Source organism: Narcine bancroftii, chromosome 2, assembly GCF_036971445.1.
Source record: "Narcine bancroftii isolate sNarBan1 chromosome 2, sNarBan1.hap1, whole genome shotgun sequence".
Taxonomy (NCBI): Eukaryota; Metazoa; Chordata; class Chondrichthyes; order Torpediniformes; family Narcinidae; genus Narcine; species Narcine bancroftii.
In genome coordinates this window covers 6,499,015-6,520,362 of record NC_091470.1, presented here as the reverse complement: position 1 = coordinate 6,520,362, position 21,348 = coordinate 6,499,015, and the positions used below count along the sequence as shown (strand labels likewise).

The 21,348-nt window shown below is 49.2% G+C and overlaps 1 protein-coding gene across 4 annotated transcripts in view; it reads right to left on the bottom strand.

Moving 5' to 3' along the window:
- Positions 1 to 2,409: 2,409 nt before the first annotated feature.
- LOC138753152 (uncharacterized) overlaps positions 2,410 to 21,348 on the bottom strand; it is a 68,789-nt gene continuing 49,850 nt past the window's right edge. For 2 of the 4 annotated variants that reach the window (XM_069915736.1, XM_069915739.1), the window contains 7 exons: positions 20,708 to 20,783; positions 17,543 to 17,653; positions 14,121 to 14,201; positions 11,430 to 12,189; positions 7,001 to 7,121; positions 5,316 to 5,496; positions 2,410 to 2,584 (listed from right to left, as the gene is read on the bottom strand). In XM_069915736.1, the coding sequence (XP_069771837.1) occupies positions 2,465 to 2,584; positions 5,316 to 5,496; positions 7,001 to 7,121; positions 11,430 to 12,189; positions 14,121 to 14,201; positions 17,543 to 17,653; positions 20,708 to 20,783 (1,450 nt within the window). In that variant the 3' untranslated portion in view covers positions 2,410 to 2,464. The remainder of the gene's footprint in view (positions 2,585 to 5,315; positions 5,497 to 7,000; positions 7,122 to 11,429; positions 12,190 to 14,120; positions 14,202 to 17,542; positions 17,654 to 20,707; positions 20,784 to 21,348) is intronic. The other 2 variants (XM_069915738.1, XM_069915737.1) reach the window with 2 other exon arrangements.

Genomic DNA, 21,348 nt, shown 5'->3' with positions numbered 1-21,348 from the left:
TATGGACACAGGGTGGTGGGTGTATGGAATAAGATGCCAGATGAGGAGGTGCAGGTGGGTACAATTATGACATTTAATATGCTCGTGGATACATACATGGTTTAGAGGAATGTGGGCCAAATACAGGCAAATGGACAACTTGGTTGGCATGCAACAGGTGGGCCAAAGGGCCTGTGTTCATGCTGTAAAACTCTGTGTCGCTGTATGAGTCATGATGTGTGAGAGTTGGTGAGTGACAGTTTGTGAGAGAAATGGTGTGTGCGGGGGAGACAGAAAAAGAGAGAGTGAGTGACAGTGTGTGGGTTGGTGTTTTTCCACACTTGTGCACGGGTGTCTGTGTGCATGCATGTCTGTGTGTGCATGTCTGTGTGAACGCACATGCACATGTGTGAAAGAGTGTCATGGTGGGTTAATAGAGAAAACGCATGAGGAAAAGTGGAGAGGGTGCTGGAGTCTGTGTGAGAGATAGAGAGAGGGTGATGTGGATGGCGAGAGTTTCAGTGGGTGTGGGACTGTGGTAAACAGCACACGATAGCATCAGTTCGAGCTGCAGGCTAGCACCAGGGGCTTAATATTAGTCCCCATTAAATTGTAAACTCACTCTCTGAACTTCTCGCCAATTTTCTGTCACGTTACCACTTACTAAATCTCCTGCGGAAATTTGTCTGAACTCATCTCCCTGCACCAGCCAGACTGAAGCCATAATTCCACATCTTTGCTCTGGGAGCACTGACCAGATGCTTCTGCAGACACTTTTCAGAGCCAAGTAAAGATATCCCCCTGCATAGAATTTTGGTGGAAGTTGTCATTAATTCCAGCTTGGAGTGGCATGGGGCGTGGCATTTAATATCAGCACCGGAAGTGGCATTCAACGTCAGCTTGGGGTGTGACGTTTAACGTCAGCACGGGGTGTGGTGCTCAACATCAGCGCTGCAAGTGATGTTTAACGTCAGTGGAGGGAGTGGCGTTTAACGTCAACGTGGGGAGGGGTGTTCAATGTCAGTATTGGGTCTGATGTTTAAGGGCTTTCAGGCTGATAGACAATTCCTCGATATCTGTTTGCAGAGCCGCTGCCTCACAGCCCCAGAGACCCAGGTTCGATCCCGACCTTGGCCGCCGTCTGCGTGGAGTTTTCACGCGCTCCTTGTGATGGCAGGGGTTTCCTGCGAGTGTTCCAGTTTCCTCCCACATTCCAATGGTGGGAAAATGGCTGTGTACCAACTGCTAAGAGAATTAAGTTCACAGAGAACATTAAAGCTCAGTACAGGCCCTTCGGTCCTCAGAGTTGTGCCAACCCATATATATTGTGCTTACCAATAAAAACTAAACCCTCCCTACTTCATAGTCCCTGTATTTTCCTCTGATGGGAGAGTGGATTGAGAAAAAAGAGAGAGGGAAGGGGCAGTAACCAGTGTTTCGGGTTTGAGCCTGTCATCAAGGGGTGAACAAAATATAGGCAGGTGCCTGAACCTCACATATTGGTGACGGGCTCAAGCCTGAAACGCTGGTTCTGTACCTGTATCTTTGCTGTATAAAGGACACTGTTTGACCTGCTGAGTTCCTCCAGTGTCATGCTTTTATGTTTACTGGTTTCTGTGAGACACCCCCCCCCCAACCCCCCACCACCGTTCTTCAAAAGGGCCAGTTAACCCAATTTCCCCTCAATGTTGCCTGGATTGCAGTATCTGGAATACGGAGAAAGATTGAGTCGACTGGGTCTTTATTCATTGGAGCGTAGAAGGTTGAGGGGGGATTTGATAGAGGGATTTAAAATTATGAGGGGGATAGAGAGAGTAAATGTGAATAGGCTCTTCACCTTGAGGATAGGGGAGATTGGAACAAGGGGTCATGAGTTAAGGGTTAGGGGCCAAAAGTTGAGAAGTAACATGAGAGGGGACTTCTTCACTTAGAAAGTGGTGGCTGGGTGGAATGACCTTCCGGAAGAGGTGGTTGCAGCAGGGTCAATTTTGTCATTTAAGAGAAGGTTGAATGAGTGCATGGATGTGAGGGGGTTGGAGGGTTATGGACAGGGAGAGGATAGATGGGACTAGAGATCACTTAATTTGGTGCGAACTAGTAAGGCTGAGATGGCCAGTTTACGTACTGTAATTGTCATATGGTTATATGGAATGGCAGTCTCACTGTCCCACGAATCTGTCTGGGAAACCTCTGGACGGAGTGTCACCAAGAATTTTGGGCCTTCAGTGAAACACCGTTGCTCCTGGTTCTCATTGTGGGAAGAATTGGCTTCCCGGTCTCACTCCTCCTGGTGCAGGAAGGGCGGGGGGGTCTCACTCCTCCAGAGGAAACGGCCACCCTCTGTCAACCCTCTGGAGGGGCTCCCAGAAGGTTCCGCGCTGCCACCTGCCACGTACAACAGGGAGTGAAAGGAAATCACCAACGAGCAACTTCAAGTTGAATCTGAACATTTTAATAGCCTGTTTGGCTGTGTAAGACGGAGATACTAGGATTGCAATTCACATGGGGGTGTCCGGCTCAGCTTCTCCCAGAACATCTGGATTTCAGGATGAGATGAAATATTCCATTTGCTTTCCGACCAGTGAGAATTTTCTTTGATCTTTAGCTGTGAGGCAAAGAAGAGAATTCATCAACGCAGTGTGGAGAGTAGGGGGTGGGGGGAAGAATCTCCCTTGTCTGCTCTCTGTGCTGTGGGACATGCATCGTTCTCAGGGAGCTTGCCATGGACAGTGAGCCACAGGGTATGCAAGATATTTGCCCCACTAATTATGTCTAAGACAACCCGCCCATATCACGGGTCAAATCGCGTGGTGTGAAATGACAAAACCGAGTTAAATTCAACCGGGCTTTGATACACAGAGGGAGCGTCAGACCCCGGCCGAGTTAACCCACCAATCTGTTTGAGCAGGGAGGAAAGTTCAGGGGAGGTTTGTTTACATAGAGAGTGGCGGGGGCCAGGGGTGGTGGTGGAGGCTGGTACAATGGGGACAGAGGGTTATGGGAATGAGGGAAGGGCCAGTCAGATTGAGGCACAGAATGTTTCCATAACATTGTGGGGTGAAGGTGCTGTAACGTAGCTGAGGGATGGGGATTGAATTAATGGGCAGAGAGGACCAGGCAAGGAGATGGGATGCCTGCAACCATCTGTTCCAACCTGCTGCCTACGAGGACTGTTGAGGCAGCTTCACTGGGAGTTTGCAGCCTGCACAATCCAATCGAGGAATTCCCATTGGAGGGAACGTGGAGTTAGTCGGAGGCAATGCCCGAGGCATTGAGATGGACAGCACCGCAGGGAGGATGCCAGTAAATTGGAAAGGGTATGAAAAAGGATTCACAATGATATTATTGGGACTGGGGGACTTGGGTTGTAAGGGAGAGGCTGGATAGACTGGGAATGATCTCCCTGGAGTGAAGGAGGCTGGGCGAGTCCTTACAGAGGATTATAAAACTGATAAGGTCATGGTCTTTACTCCAGGTTCAGGGAATCCAAAACTAGAGGGCACAGATTTAAGATGAAAGGGAAATGATTTAGAGGGGACCTGTGGGGCACTTTGTCCACACGGGGATGGGATGAAGTGGGAGAGGACGGGACAATTACAGCATTTAACATTTGGATAGGTATGTGGATAGCAACGGTTTGGAAGGATATGAGCTGAACACAGGCAAATGGGATGAGCACCAGTAGGCAATTTGATCAGCATTAAAAAGATGGGCTGAAGGGCCTGCTTCCAATCTGTGAAAATTTAAGATAGTTTAAGCGATCTCTAGTGTGCAGCAGGAGCTTTGTGTTGAGAAAATGTTCATGGAACTTCACTTTGTGTCTGAACCCGGGCGTGTGTGATGGGACGGTGCGGAGGGAGCTTCACTCTATATCTGACCTCGGGAGTGTGTGATGGGACGGTTCAGAGGGAGCTTCACTCTATATCTGACTCCAGGAGTGTGTGATGGGACGGTGCGGAGGGAGCTTCACTCTGTGTCTGACCCTGGGAGTGTATGATGGGACGGTGTGGAGGGAGTTCACTCTGTGTCTGACTCCAGGAGTGTGTGATGGGACAGTGCGGAGGAAGCTTCACTCTGTGTCTGACCCCGGGAGTGTGTGATGGGACAGTGCGGAGGGAGCTTCACTCTATATCTGACCTCGGAAATGTGTGATGGGACGGTGCAGAGGGTGCTTCACTTTACATCTGACTCCAGGAGTGTGTGATGAGATGGTGCGGAGGGAGCTTCACTTAGCATCTGACCCCGGGAGTGTGTGATGGGACAGTGCAGAGGGAGCTTCACTTAGCATCCGACCCCGGGAGTGTGTGATGGGACGGAGCAGAGGGAGCTTCACTTAGCATCTGACCCCGGGAGTGTGTGATGGGATGGTGAAGTGAAAACAAATACTTGACTGTTTTACAGGGAAGGGAGTTGATAAACTTTGAGCAGACCTATAAGGGGCCATAGGTTGAGAAGGGCTGGTGTAGAGGGGCTTCACTCTGCATCGAAGACATTGTTTCTGCAAACTGGGAGTCAACAACTGGACAGGGAAGATTTTGCTTCTTGAACACTTATAGATTTTGGACTGCTGATCACAAAAATACAGTAATATTTCCTATCATGTACTATTTTTTAGATATCTTTGTGATTTCCTGTCATATTTTAAGTATCTTGTTATATTCCCCACAAAGCAAGCTGGTTTGGTCAGTCCAAGTATTTCTAGGCACACACTCAGTGCAGGTGCTATCCAAATGTTATCTTAGACCTGGGTACTAGACATGCACGAAAGACATTTAAAGATGCCGTTGAGTTTTCTTGGCAAGTACAGAGCACCAGACTTCATCCAGCTGATTGACACCATGCTTCAACCGTACAAGATAGTGTGCCATTGAAAATCCATTTTCTGCATTCGCACTTGGACTCCTCCCCCGGCTGATTCTGGTGCAGTCAGTGACGAACATGGTGAAAGGTTTCACCAGAACAATGTGACCATTGTATCAGGGCAACTGGAATCCATCAATACCAACTGACTATTAATGGACACTGACACAAGAGGCATCAGACGCTGAGGACAAACTAAAATCAGTGGCAGGACATTTTTAGGTCGGTCGAACTAACACAATGTGTCAGCGTCATTATGTGATTAAACCTGCTAAATTCAATAAAAGTTAATTTAATGTTTCGACTTCCTATGTGATACAGCAAATCTGAAATTATCTTTGTGTTCAGTTTGAAGCTATATATCATAATCCCAAATTTTCTTTTAGGAAGCAAACTTTTTGAAAATAATTGTGGTCCAGTGTAATCAGACAATACTATCTCAGCTGAAGAAACACGCAAAATGAGCATCGACCTACTTTTCCAGCACATTGGCCTCGAGGAGATGTGACGTGTGACTTGCCACCATCTGTAACAAATGTGTCAGCTGCTTTCTCTTTGCCATGTTCTCCCTCGATATTTCCTGAGAGGACAGGATGACCTCTGACCTCTGCTCCTTGTGGAGCTTTGTGCTGAGTGGGTCCGCTACGAAACCAGATTCTGCAAGACAATGAAAAGAACGTGGGTTCAGAGCAAGCAGTCAGAAAATCGCGCGATATCTCGACCACGGGGTCACCCAACTCGTTGCCATCTTTGCCTTCATTCCCTTTCCCCAGAGCGGAACAATCCAGGGAGGGGGTAGAACTTGGGCTGGAGGTCCGCGACCAGCGGTGTTCGACAGGGATCAGTGTTGGGACCCCCATGTGGTTTGTGATGTGCAGGAATGACTTGGATGAAAATGTAGGTGGGCGGGTTACAGCCATTCTCAATGGGGGGCAAACAGAGCCCCCTGAGGGCCACAGAGCACTTAAATGGATCCACAGACTGAAATCATAAAATATTTGTAGTACAGTTGGAGGCACGTTTCAGAGGTCCCGCTTGTAACACCACCAACTCTAAAGTATAATTAAATGGCACTCCAGGTAACGTTCTATGCTTAGTGGTGCGTTAGAGCTACAGGTGTTGACTTTGAAGAGCGAAGATGCCCCACAGAAAGTATAAAGTCCTTGCAGCTGCCCCCAGAGACCAACCCCACAGACAGAAGCCTCGACCTTGCCTGATCCTGTCTCCCCAGGCAGTTCATCACCCCACCGGGAAGAACAAGCAATCGGCATCGAGGTGTCAGAGCTGGAAGTGCTGGCCGCACTTCATGAAGACGTCACAGAGGCTATTAAAACTGAGGTGCTGCCAGGCATCAGAGAGGAACTATCTGGCCTCAGGTCGGAGCTACAGACCGCAACCTGCGATCGATAAAGTGCGCATCAAACTGGACAGAAAGGAATTAAAGACAGATGGCTCACTGTCTGTGTGTAACGGCAACGTCAATGCAAAAGAAACAGTTTTTTATGTCGTCGGTGGGAGAGAAGTACGGAAGGGGCTGCTTCACAGGGAAGGAGGCCTGTAAACTTTGAGTCCTAAAGGGGGAATGAACAAGAAGGATGAGAATGGCTGAGTTAGTAAGTTTGCAGACGATGCAAAGATTGGTGGAGTTGTAGACAGTGTAGGGATATGGGTAGAGAAATGGCAGATGGAGATGAATCCAGACACATGGGAGATGCTGCACTTTGGAAGGTCAAATGTAAGGGAATGTAAGGGCAGGGGGATCTGGGGCTTGAGGTCATGGCCACACGGGTGGAGATGAGGCTGGGGGGAGGCGTATGGCCTGCTCAGCTTTGTTGGGCAGGCCACTAATTAAGGAAGTCATGGTGCAGTGATATAAAACTTTGATTGGGATGAAAATAAGAGTATCCTGTGTAATTCTGGTCACCCCATTACAGGAAGGATGTGAAGGCTTTGGAAAGAGTGCAGATGAGGTTTAGGAGCCCTTGTTCAAAGGCCGTGGGGAGAGGTTGGGACAAAGCTGGGCTGTTTTCTCTGGAGCATCGGGGAGATGTGATCGTGGAGGTGAAAGTGTGGACAGGGCAAGGACGTCACCCACTGGAGGACCTGTGCTTAAGCTGAGGGGGAGGAAGTTTAAGGGAGGTTTGCAGGGCAAATATTTTACCCAGGGAGCGTCTGGATAGGCAGATAAATGTGAAGGGGATGGAGAGATATCAGGAGCGAGCGGCAGAGTTTTAGTTGATTTGTTCGGCTGAAGGGCCTGTTCTTGTGTTGTATTCCACGTTCTAAACATAGAAGCAGGAGAAAGTTACTTAATCCCTCCAACCTGTTCTGGCATTTAATAAAATCAAAGTCCAACTAATTTCACCCTCAGTTTCACCTTTTCTGTCTCTGCTGTCAATGTCCAGCCTCTTGTTCCTCTACCTGCCTTGTCCTTACAATTACTCAAGGCCTCTGTGTACACATGGGTTTGAGGAGGGATTCCGGAGACTCATCGCCTTCTGGGAGATAAACATTTGTTCCATCTCTGCTGTGAGTGACTGATAACAGTGTTCCCTGGCCGATGGAATCACAAAGGCTCGCCAGCAGCTAGACTTTGTGAGAGGTGTCTGAGGAGATTCAGTAAATCACTGAAAACTCTCATAAACTTCTACAGGTGGACCGCAGAGAGCACTCTGGCTGGTTGCATCACTGCCTGGAATGGAGGTGCCAACACTCAGGACAAGTATAAACTCCAGAGAGTTGTTAACTCGGCCTGCGATGTCACAGGCTCCAGACTACACTCCATCGAGGACCTCGACATGAGGCAGAGTCTTAAAAAAGCAGCCTGTATCCTGAAAGATCCCACCACCCAGGCCGTGCCTGCTACCATCAGGGAAAAGGTACAGCAGCCTGAAGACGAGCCCTCAGTGGCACAAGGACAGCTTCTTCCCCTCCGCCATCAGATTCCTGAATGATCAGTGAACTTCAGACCCTGCCTCACTTTGACTTTTCGTGCCACTCTTTTTATTTATTTTTTTATAAGGTGGTTTGCATAAAAGTTTGTGTCGTGATTGCTGCCGCAAAACGATGAATCTTGTGGCTTGTTCCTGACTAATACTTTCTGACTCTGAGGCCGGTTCTCAAGTTTCTCCACAACAGGAAACATCCTCTCTCCACCCTCCAGATCTTTGGAGTTTCCCTCTTACTCTTCTAAACTCCACCCGAGCCAAGCCCAATGAGCTTACATCATTGTACAAGGACTTCTAATGCTCTACGTTTCTCATAATTAGAAGTACATTCACAGTTTGTGGTTTGTGCAGGTTAAATCCCACCAAACGCTATTTACCTCTCACCACATTGATCTTCCCAGATTACTCTGGAATTTTCAAAGCCCCCCTTCACACTGTCTTTAAAAATAGTTTTGCCTGCTCAAGATTCCAGCATCTGCTGCTTTTGTGTTTTCCTGCAACAGATGTGGGGCTAACTGGCCTGGAATTTCCTGCTTTCTTGTCTCCTTCCCCCTTCATGACGAAAGGAAACACATTTGCTGTCAATCTGACGGAATACAACCTTCCCTGAGGCAAAGGAACTTTGAAAAGTCAGGTCCTGCGCTTCAACACTCTTCCCCAGTCACTTCCTTCAGCCCCAGCCTTGATTTCCTGATTTCTGGCCAATGTCCAAATTTAAAACTATTTCTGGGATGTTTCCTGTGCTCCTTGCAATTGAAGTGAAGAACACTGGAGGAACGTGGGGCAGCACGGTTGGCGTGATGGTTAGTGCAACGCCGTCACAGTGCCAGCGGTCGGGACCGGGGTTCGAGTCCCGCACCGCCTGTAAGGAGGTTGTGCGTTCTGCCCGTGTCTGCATGGGTTTCTCCCCCACCCCCGGGGGGGCTCTGGTTTCCTCCCCCCGTTCGAAATGTACCGGGGGGATCGTAGGTTAATGAGGGGTAAATTGGAGGGCACGGGCTGAAATGACCTGTTACCGTGCTGCACGTCTACATTTAAAATGAACTCAGCGGGTCTCGCAGCCTTGAAGAAGGGCTCAGGCCCAAAATGTCGGTGATATATCTTTACTTCCTGTGGACCTGCGAGATGGGCCGAGGTCCTCCAGCATGTTTATTGCAATCACAGTGTCCGCAGACTTTTGTGTTCCACCCCTTGTGGATGTTGTGAAATATCTGCTTAAATCAACCACAGAATATTTATTTACCAATATTTATTCCACAGCTCTCTATCCCTTTTAACTTTTCTTATTGTAAAATTATTTGCGAGCTCTTTCTGCCTCTTTTCATATTGTTGGCAACTTTTTAATTTCCTTCCTTGTTAATTTATGAGCCATTTGTTGTAGTAAGGCCATTCAGAGCAGAGTGGGGGACTGCCGCTGTCCAGGGAAGTTAAATCTTGGATTTGTCCAAACTTTGCTGCAAGTTTGGGACATGCCAGAAACCTTTGGTATTGCACCGGCCTCCGGGAGATGTTCTGGGGGCTGGAGGGCTTGTGATCCAGGATAGGCTGGGGATTGTTTTATCTCTCTGTTGCGTTGGAGGCTGGGGGCGGGGGGGGAGGGGAGGTGACCCGATGAAAGCACAAGAGACATCAACGAGGCGAACGGTGACAGTTCCCGTCACAGGATGGGGGAGTCCAAAACTAGAGAGGTTTAACACACTTAAAGACTTAAAGAGGCAGCTTCTTCACGGAGGGCGGTTGGGTGTGTGGAACGAGCTGCCAGAGGAAGAGATGGAGGTGGGGACAATTATAATGCTTAGAAGATCGTTAGACAGGTACATGGTTGGGAGCATAAGGGCCAAATGCAGGCAAATGGGACTGGCTCTGCTAGGCAACTTGGTCAGCTCGGGGACGTTGGGCTGAATGACTTGTTTCCACACTGCGTTACTCTGTGACTGTCTGAGGTGAAACAGTGTTGAGCTCACCCCAAACTTGTCAAACAACATCTGCAGGAACAGGGCACTGATGTCATATGATCAGCCTTGGGACTTATTGAATGATGGAGCAGGATCAAAGGGCTGAATGGGCTCCTACTGCTTCTATTTATGGGGCGGCATGGTTAGTGAATCCCGCGCTGTCTGTAAGGAGTTTGTATGTTCTCCCTATGTCTGTGTGAGTTTTCCCCGGGGTGGGGGAGCTCTGGTTTCCTCCCACCCTTGAAAACCTGGGGGTGTTGTAGGTTAATTGGGTGGGGGCAGTAGGGTCGGTTAGCATGCCGTGTGTCCAAAATACTAAAAATATCACTAAGATGCGTGCTCATTACTTCAACGTTAAAATGTGATCCTCAGTTCTGAGATTTCCTGCTTCTGGCCTATTCCTTGACGAAGGGCTCAGGCCCGAAACGTCAGTGATATATCTTTGTCTCTTACGGACGCTGAAAAGACCGGCTGCTCCTCCAGCGTAACCTTCCATTCCAATCTACCATGTGGGACCTTATCAAAAACTTCACTAAAATCTGCAGGAACAACATCATCAACCCTCTTTGTCAACTCTTCAAACATTCTTTCAGCTTCATGAGACACGACTTCCAATGCACAAATCCATGCCGACTCTTCTCAACTTCCCACTGACCAAGCAGATGTTGACCGATTCTCTCAGAATCCTCTACCGCAGTTTCCCCACCACTGTCATTGGCCTAACCAGTCCACAGTTACCCGGATTATCCCGACAGCCCTCGTTGAACAACGGCACCGTATTTGCCATCGTCCAATCCACTGGAACTTCTCCTGTCATTAGCGTGGAGTTAAAAATGTCTTCTCTCCATCGAAGAGACCAGGCGCAGACTGGAGATCACTGAGCGGCTTCGCTCTGTCCGATTCAGTGACAGGGAGCTCCCAGTGGCCGACCACTTCAACCCCACAACCCACTCCAACGCTGACATGTCCGCCCATGGCCTCATGGACTATCCCGCCAAGGCCACCCATAAGTTGGAGGAGCAACACCTGATTTTCCATCTGGACCCTTCCAGCCGGATGGAGTCAACATCAACTTCTCGGGTTTCTGCTAGCCTGCTCCCCATTCTCCAATCCTTCCCTTCCCCTTCTTCCCTCCAGCTCTTCACCCCCTTCCCCCTCCATTCACAGAGCCATCCCCTTCCCCTTTTTGCTGCTGGGCCATCCCTCCCTGATCCACCTATTACCTCCTGTCTGTGGGACCGTGCTCCTCCCCTTCCCCTCCCCCCACCATTTTGTTCAGACGCCTGCCAACATTTTTCCACACCTTGATGAAGGCTCAAGCCCAAAACATCAGTTCTCTATCTTTATATTTGCTGTGTAAAGGACTATGTTTGACTTGCTGAGTTTCTCCAGCTTTTACTTTTTAGTTAATAGTTGCCTTCCGCGGGTTTCTGGGATAGAGGAGGTCTGGACCCAGAGGTTTATCCACCTTGATATGATGGGAGGCTGCAGGCATCTCCTACCCTTTATCTCCCTCCCTTCCCACCGTGCATGGTTGGGGCGATAACTGTGGCAGGGTGCCTGTGTGGACCCAGTGTCTCCCTCCCCTTCCACCCTGCACAGTTGGGGTGGTACCTGTGGCAGGGTGCCTGTGTGGACCCAGTGTCTCCCTCCCCTCCCCTCCCACCCTGCACGGTTGGGGCAGTACCTGTGGCCGGGTGCCTGTGTGGGGCACGCTTCCTCTGGTGCACTCTGTTGTGGGTGGGCACGGTCAGGTTCTCTGTGCCCTGCAATTGGCTGGGCTGCTGCTCCCCCAGCTTCATGCTGAGCTGGAATAGGTGATCCCCTGGTGGGCAACGTCTCCGGGCTTGGTGGCGCCTCGACCGGCAGCAGCCTTGGATCCGCAGCGCCCCTGCCCGTGATGGCTGCCCTCCTCTGCCACAGAGGTCCACCGGGAGAGGCAGAGCCTTCCTCCTCTCCCCTAGGATGCCCGCTTGTGCCCGCCGGCACCTCTCAGGGCACTTGTGCCGGCAGGACAAAGGTTGCTGGGGCTCCATCTCCTCACGGGGGGTCTGCCGCGGAACCTGCAGTTGCCCCTCTCCGCCTGGGTCGTGGAGGTCACGTGCCAAGGGGATTTCCCGCTGCCCGCGGACCTCATCTCCAGGAGGGCACGGCTGCTTCAGACTCCTGAGGTGTGGCGGGCTGCGAATTCTGGGTTCCTGGCCACCCTCCCCACTGCAGGTCTGGTCCTTGAGGTGCTCGGGAGCCGGGCATGGCAGCTGCTGGTCACCGCATGCCTGGTGGTCAAGCCAATGGGGCTGGCTGGCCAAGGGCTCTGAGGTTGGGCGGTCTCCCGGCGACTGGGACTCCGAGCGCCATAGTGGCTGCACCTCACTCCCCGACATCTGCAGCTGTTCTGGCAGCCGGCTGATGTGCTTCTGCCCTGACATCTGCTCCAACCTCCCCGTCTGAACAGAACAAACAACAAATAAATGTTAAATATAACCATATAACAATTACAGTACAGAAACAGGCCATCTCGACCCCTCTAATCTGTACTGATTTAAGTGATCTCCTCTAGTCCGAGTTACCCGCTCCCTGTCCATAACCCTCCAACCCCCTCACATCCATGCACTCATTCAACCTCCTCTTAAATGATAAAACTGACCCTGTCACAACCACCTCTTCCAGAAGGTCATTCCACTCAGCCACCTCTCTCTGAGTGAAGAAATCACCTCTCATGTTATTCCTAAACTTTTGCCCCCTAACCCTTAACTTATGCCCTCTCATTCCAATCTCACATACCCTCAAGGTGAAGATCCTGTTCACATCTACTCTATCTATTCCCCTAATAATTTTTAACACCCTTATCTATCAAATCCCTCCTCAACCTTCTACGCTCCAATGAATAAAGACCCAGTCTACTCAATCTTTCTTTGTATCCTAGATTCTGAAATCCAGGCCACATTTTAGTAAATCTCTGCACCCTCTCTACCTTATTAATATCCTTTCTATAATTTGGTGACCAGAACTGCACACAGTATTTCAAACTTGGCCTCACTAATGTCTTGAAAAGTCTCAGCATCACCTCCCAACTCCTGTGTTCTATGTTTTGATTTATAAAGGCCAGCGTACCAAAAGCCTTCTTCACCACCCTGTCCACATGAGATTCCACTTTCAAAGAATGATGAATCGTTATTCCAAGATCTCCCTTCAATGCATATATCGTATAGCACACAGACAAAAAAAGAGCAAGAGTAGACCATTTGGCCCTTCGAACCTGTTCTGTACAATATGACCATCCATTTCAGTTCCTTGACCCATATCCTGTGCTCCATCAAGCTCCCACAGCAAGATCTAACCCCTTTTCCAATACTGAATGCAGTGCAGGCTTTTCGGCCCACATTGTTGTGCCATCAGTTAGTGCAGTGCTGTTACAGCGCTAGCGACTCGTGTTCGAATCACGCGCACTCTGTAAGGAGTTGGCACATTCTCCCTGTGTCTGTGTGGGTTTTCCCCAGAGGCTCCGGTTTCCTCCCACCATTCCAAACGTAGCAGTGTGTCATTGGGTGGCACGGGCTTGTGGGCCGAAAGCGCCTGTTACTGTGCTGTGTGTAAAATGTAATTCATATTTTGTATATAAAATATTAACCCATATTAACCTACTCCACATCAATCTAATTCTTTCCTCCCTCACACCCATAACTCACCACTTTCTTTCCATCCACATGCCTGTCTGAGTCTATCGAAGGTCCCTGTTGTACCAGCCTCCACCATTACCCCCGGCAATGCATTCCAGGCCCCCACCACTCCCTGTGTTAAAAAGAAAATACCACTCATTTGATACAGATGTCCTGTGGTATTAGCCATTGCTGCCCTGGGAAATAGGTGCTGGCTGCCTACCCTATCTAGGCTTCTCACAAACTTGTAGTTCACATGCATCTTATAGATCTGATTATTTAATTTTAGTTGCCTCTCTGCCCAGATTCACCAGCTGCTGGGATAGAATTTTCTCCCATCTCAGTCTGAAATAACTGAGTGCTTAATCCCAATCTGTAATGCTGCTCCTGGATGTCGTAGCTTCTAGAACATCAAGGGTGGTGAATCTGTGGAATTTGTTGTTGCAAGTGGTTGTAGAGTGTGTTTAAGGCAGAGATTGATAGATTCTTGATTAGCCAGGGCATCAAAGGTTATGGGGAGAAGGCCGGGCAGTGGGGCTGAGTGGGGAAATGGATCAGCTCATAATTAAATGGGGCAGACTCAATGGGCTGAATGGCCCTCATCAGTATTTTGTAGGTTTGCATGAAATCTTTTTTCATTCTTCAAAACAATCTCTCCTCGTGGCCCTGAACCCCAATCATAATGTAATCAGAAGCAATCAGATGGGGTCCGTCTCAACCTTTTCTTTAGGTCCTGTGGCAAGGACTTCGATTTTCTCCTTATTTTGATTGGATTTCTCTTTCAAGGCATCGATTTCTTTCTGAAAGGAAAGTTTCTGTTGTGAGTCTCATGGGGTTGAGGGAGCTAAGAGCAGGTGACACAGACTGTGCTGTAGTCCAGCCTTTCTCAAGGAGGGCCACAGCACATTTCAGTAAAAGTCTTGTTTTCTTTTCAACCTCACGTAACATAAATATCTTTTATGGGTTTTTTTTATGTGGGTGGGTAGGTGAGAACTGCGGAAGAAACCGAAACCTGACTGCTTCACAGGGAAGGGGACCCATAAACTTTAACCAGAGACCTCAGGGGGCCATGGGCAAAATAAGTTTGAGAATAGCTGGGTTACACAACTGAAATCACTGCCCATGACTTGAGGGTTTGCACACACTGCCCTCGTGTTCACTGAAGTGAAACAAGAAAGTCTGCAGACGCTCTGATTGTAGTAAAAACACAATCCCGCACTTTTGTGCTTTTAGCACATGTTCACTGCCTGTTTCACGGTGGACGGCTGCATCTTGGCCTGGGTGTGGCGGCACCAATGCCCCCGAGCCTTGATAAAGGTAGCGGACTCAGCCCAGGACATCACAGGCAAAATCTCTCCTCACTACCGAGAACGCTGCTGTCGGGAGAGCAGCAGCAATCCTCACGGACCCACACCATCAGGAAAGAGGTCTTGGTGCCACAAGACTCGCCCCACCAGGTTCAGGACCAGCTGCTCCCCCTCCACCATCAGACTCCTCAACGACAAACTCAATCAGAGACTCGGTTAAGGACTTGTACTTTGCACATTATATTACTGAATATTTATTCTTTCTGTTTTGCACAGTCAGTTTGTTTCCATTTCTTTCTTTTTAAAATTTTATTTAATTGTTTGCATCATTACAGGGAAAAAATGAATAAAACATTAATCAAATATCCATATCCAATAATATAAAAAAACTTTTATATTTTTCTTCCCATCCCCCCTCCCACCCAAAAGTAAGAAAAGGGAAAAGGAAACACCTACCATTTAAAATACAAGAATGTTTGGCCTGGAAGTCAGCTTGAAGAAAACTGAGGTCCTCCATCAGCCAGCTCTCCACCATGACTACCAGCCCCCTCCCCACCCCCCCAGATCTCCATCGGGCACACAAAACTCAAAACGGTCAACCAGTTTACCTACCTCGGCTGCACCATTTAATCGGATGCAAGGATCGACAACGAGATAGACAACAGACTTGCCAAGGCAAATAGTGCCTTTGGAAGACTACACAAAAGAGTCTGGAAAAACAACCAACTGAAAAACTTCACAAAGATTAGCGTATACAGAGCCGTTGTCATACCAACGCTCCTGTTCGGTTCCGAATCATGGGTCCTCTACCGGCCTCCACTGGCCACCGTTACAGAGGTGCACCAAAGAAGAGGTACAAGGACTGCCTAAAGAAATCCTTGGTGCCTGCCACATTGACCACCGCCAGTGGGGTGATATCGCCTCAAACCATGCATCACGGCGCCTCACAATTCGGCGGGCAGCAACCTCCTTTGAAGAAGACCGCAGAGCCCACCTCACTGACAAAAGACAAAGGAGGAAAAACCCAACACCCAACCCCAACCAACCAATTTTCCCTTGCAACCACTGCAACCGTGTCTGCCGGTCCCGCATCGGACTTGTCAGCCACAAACGAGCCTGCAGCTGACGTGGACATTGCCCCTCCATAAATATTCGTCCGCGAAGCCAAGCCAAAGAGAATATTAGCACAGACAATCATAAATTGTTATTAAAAATTACTAATTAAGAGGAGCGGGTGGTTCGAAAATTATCCATAAAAGCCATAGATGGTTTCCAAATACTATAAAAATTTTCAACTCGATTCCTTAAACTAAATGTAATTTTTTCACATCTCATTATCTTCTTCTTCTTTGGCTTGGCTTCGCGGACGAAGATTTATGGAGGGGGTAAAAAGTCCACGTCAGCTGCAGGCTCGTTTGTGGCTGACAAGTCCGATGCGGGACAGGCAGACACGATTGCAGCGGTTGCAAGGGAAAATTGGTTGGTTGGGGTTGGGTGTTACCCAACCCCACATCTCATTATACCATCTACTTAATAACACTTCTCTGTAATCTTTCCATGATATCGCAAAACATTTCTTTGCAGTTGCTATTGCAATACTTTAAAAAAATTTCTTGGTATTTGTCCAATTTCAATTTTATATCCTTTTCATAGATATCTCCAAGTAAAAATATTCTTGGATCCTTTGGTATCTTTATCTTTATAAATTTCCCTAATAATAAACTTAGTTCATTCCAAAACCTTCCCACTTTTTCACAAGACCACACTGAATGCAGAAAAAGTCCCTTTTTCTTTGTTTATATATCCCAGTTTTTCTTGAGTACAGTTTACAGTGAAATTTCCGCCTGGCCCGCAAGAAATCGACACGAGATGATGTATCGAGAAAGCAGCATCTATCCTCAAGGACCCTCTCCTCTCAGGCCATGCCCTCTTACAAGGACCCTCACCACCCAGGCCAGGCCCTCTTCCAAGGATCCTCACCTCCCAGGCCGTGCCCTCTTCCAAGGACCCTCATCGTCCAGGCCAGGCTCTCTTCCAAGGTCCCTCACTTCCCAGGCTGTGCCCTCTTCTTATTGCTACCATCAGGAAGGAGGTACAGGACCCCAAAGACGAATTCCAAATGGTGCAGGGACAGCTTCTTACCCTCCGCTATCAGGTTTCTGAACGGACAATGACACACGGACATGGCCTCTCTTTCTTTTCCTTGCACTTCATATTTTCTTTTTAAATGTAATTCGTAGCAATTTGACATCTGTGACACAGCCACAAAACAACGAATCTCATGGCATGTTGATGACAATAAATTCTGATACTGAAAAGAATCTCAGGATTAGATGTGATATCATGTATGTACATGGATATATACATGAGCTTAATTAGAGTACAACTCCAATTAGCTGAAATGGTCAGGACGGGCCCATGTTGGATGAATGGCGTTTTTCAGAGAATCGGCCTTTTTTAAAAAACATCCCAGTTGCAACAGTGTCTAAACAACAAACAAGGGGAGGCTTTTCAAGCATTAAAATAATGTTTAATTCTCACTAAAGAAAATTGCTGGCCACCGCTCCCCACCGAAGCCCTGCTTGTGCCGGGAGCCTGAGGGCCTGCTTGTGCGAGGGAACCTGAGGTCCGGCTCATGCCGGGAGCCCAAGGTTCCCGCTGCCGCTGGCAGCCTGACATCCCCAGTCAGTTCGACTCCAAAAAAAATGAGGATTTCTAATTTGTTTCGGATATACTCATTTATCCGAAATTTTATAAAGTTTTTGGATAATTGAGGATTTTGGAGAATCTGATTTCGGATAATCGTAGATGTTCTGTAATTAATTTTGACCCACCTTCAGCCTGGCCTCCACTGAGTCCAGTTTCCTAGTCTCCAGGTGAAACGCTCCTCTCATCGATTCCAGCTGCTCCTTCAGGAACATCCAGTGGTATTCCGACCTCTCCAGCTAGGAGAGAAAGATCGAGCGTCCCTTCATCTGTTGCACCTGCCACCGCCATAAGCAGCTGGGGGTGGGGGGAGTTTGTTTCGGGGTGGGAACGTTTTCGGAATGTGTCACCAGCGGCTATATTTTGTGAGAAGTTTGAGGAGATTCGGTACGTCGCCAACGACTGTCACAAATTTCTGGCTGGTGGCATCATCGTCTGCCACGGAGGCACCAACGCACAGGACAGGAAGAGGCTACAAGGAGTTGTGAATTCACCCAGCGCCATCAGCCTTCACTCCAACGAGGACATCTACATGGGGTGGGGTCTGAAGAAAGCACGCTCCATCCTCGAGGACCCCCACCACCCAGGGCATTCCCCCTTCTCACTACTACCATCAGGAAGGAGGTGCATTACAGAAACCCTCCTGACAATGAACCTAAGGACACTACATCGTTTTTTTCTCTTTTTTGCACTACTTATCGTATAACAGCCAAATCTTGTGGACCAATTTTTAAGGTAGAAATTTGGGGATTGGCCATTACATGCATGACTGCAGTGGTACCTGTGCCATTTGTGGGCATAGGAAGTGTGGATAGGCAGCGGGCAGCCGGGACCGGGTGTTCGGGCATCAAGAACTTGGATGAGCAGGAAGCCGGGGCCAAAAATAGGGTGTTGACTTTAACACGGGGTCAACTATTACACACGTATATATGGTGTTTATTTTTAAAGGTCTTGCATTTACGTAATTGTACATTTATATAAATGTTGGGACCTTGTTCTGCACAATAACTGCTTTCACAAAACAAATTCCATGACACATGTTCATGAAATAAGCCTAACTGATTCTGATGTGGGAACCTAGGCAGGGGTTTGCCCGCTATCTTACAGCTCCAGAAACCAGAGTCTGATCCTGATCCTGGGTTCTGACTGTGTGGTTCTCTCTCTGACTGTGCAGGTTGCCTCCCGCGGCCCAGAAGTGTACTGATGGGTTAAATGCCACTGAAAGGTGACCCCCCCCCCCAAGTCTGTGGGAAAGGGGTGGAATCTGGGAATGTCGGGAGAATAAAGTGGGTTAGGGTAGGACTAGTGTCATTGAATAGAGTGGGTTAGGACATGTCTCCTGAAACCCTCTGGGATCAGCTGAAAATGGCCATACTGCAATCCACTGAAGAGGTACTGGGCTTCTCCTCCAGGAAAAACAAGGACTGGTTCAACGAAAACAACCAGGAAATCCAGGAGCTGCTGGCAAAGAAGTGAGCTGCCCACCAGGCTCACCTTACAAAGCCGTCCTGGCCAGAGAAGAAACAAGCCTTCCGTCACGCATGCAGCCATCTTCAGCGCAAACTCCGAGAGATCCAAAGTGAGTGGTGGACTAGCCTCGCCAAATGAACCCAGCTCAGCGCGAACATTGGCGACTTCAGGGGTCTTTTATGAGGCTCTAAAGGATGTGTACGGCCCCTCACCCCAAGTCCAAAGCCCTCTGCGCAGCTCAGATGGCGAAGTCCTCCTCAGTGACAAGATCTCCATCCTCAGTCGATGGTCAGAACACTTCCAATCTCTTTTCAGTGCCAACCGCTCAGTCCAAGAATCCTCCCTGCTCCAGCTCCCTCAACAGCCCTTGAGTCTAGAGCTGGATGAGGTAGCTCTCCAGCACATGACGTCCTGTTTTGCGGAAACTGCCAAAATGTTTGGCCTAGAAGTCAGCCTGAAGAAAACTGAGGTCCTCCATCAGCCAGCTCCCCACCATGACCACCAGCCCCCGCCCCCCCCCACATCTCCATCAGGCACACTGAACTCAAAATGGTCAACCAGTTTACCTACCTCGGCTGCACCATTTCATTGGATGCAAGGATCGACAACGAGATAGACAACAGACTCGCCAAGGCAAATAGCGCCTTTGGAAGACTACACAAAAGAGTCTGGAAAAACAACCACCTGAAGAAACACACAAAGATCAGCGTGTACAGAGCCGTTGTCATACCCACGCTCCTGTTCGGCTCCGAATCATGGGTCCTCTACCGGCATCACCTACGGCTCCTAGAACACTTCCATCTGCGCTGTCTCCGCTCCATCCTCAATATTCATTGGAATGACTTCATCACCAACATCGAAGTACTCGAGCTGGCAGAGTCCGCAAGCATCAAATCCATGCTGCTGAAGACCCAACTGCGCTGGGTGTGTCACGTCTCCAGAATGGAGGACCATCGCCTTCCCAAGATCATGTTCTATGGCGAGCTCTCCACTGGCCACCGAGACAGAGGTGCACCAAAGAAGAGGTACAAGGACTGCTTAAAGAAATCTCTTGGTGCCTGCCCCATTGACCACCGCCAGTGGGCTGATATCGCCTCAAACCGTGCATCTTGGCGCCTCACAGTTCGGCGGGCAGCAACCTCCTTTGAAGAAGACCGCAGAGCCCACCTCACTGACAAAAGACAAAGGAGGGAAAAACCCAACACCCAACCCCAACCAACCAATTTTCCCTTGCAACCGCTGCAACCGTGCCTGCCTGTCCCGCATCGGACTTGTCAGTCACCAACGAGCCTGCAGCAGACATAGATATACCCCTCCATAAATCTTCGTCCGCGAAGCCAAGCCAAAGGAAAAAGTGTCATTGAATAGAGTGGGTTAGGGTAGGATTAGTGTCATTGTGTGGTTGATGGTCAGAGCTGAAGGGCCTGGGTGAGCTCACAGCAAAAGTCCACCAATGAGGGAGTGTCTGTGAACGGTCGGGTGCTCATTCACCTACAGGGAGGCAGCTGGAAGACAAGATTAGACCAGGGCCCTCAGGGGGTCCATAGCCACAAAAGGTGGAGGTGATTCCAGGCACCTCCCACTCTGCGCATCTCCTTTCAATCCTCCCCATCTCATCTGTTTCATAGGGACTTTCCGTGATCCTCCACTGCAAGCAAACACTCACACCACAGCTCCAAAGATATTAGAGTATCCTCCAAGAAGCCAGGTCAACACTGCAGCCCTCACCGAGTCTGGCCGCGTCTGTGGGAGGCAGGAGCAGAGGTGCGAACAGAGGCAAGGCTTGCCTGCTGAGTGCTCGGAGTCCGGGGCGGATCACTCACCAGCTGCTTCAGCGAGTCGGTTGACTGGAGGACCCGTTTGTTCTCCTGCAGAAGGAGGGCTTCCCGTTCACGAAGCCTGCACAGAAGGACATGCATGTCAGCGCTCACAGCCACATCAGGCTGTCACTGTATGGCTAGCATGTGATTACAGAGGGCACCAACAACAGTTCACTCTGGAGTGGAGGGCTGTGGCTGCAATCCCCTCAGTCCAGGACTGCCATTGGTACTCAACGGGAGGGGAGGGGGAGAAAGAGAGGGGAGGGGGGAGGGGGAGAAAGGGGAGGAAGAACTGGGAAGGAGGTGAGAGGGAAAGGGGGGGAGGAGGGGGAGAGAGAGAGAGAGAGAGAGAGAGGGGAGAGAGGAGAGGAAGGAAGAGAGACAAGTAGACAAACTGGGTAAGAAGGAAGAAGAGGAGTGTGGGGGAGAGGGGGAGCAAGGGGAGGGGAGAAAGAGTGGCCTTGGGGTGGAGGGTTACCATGACAGATGGAGATTGTTCTATCCTTCTCCATAATTAACTTCAAAACTAATATTATAATCACTGGTCCAAAAATATTCCTCTGCACAAACTTCTGTCATCTGACCTGTCTGGTTCCCTTTCTCTCTTTCTCTCTCTCCAGATTTGCTCCTCCAATTCTCACTGA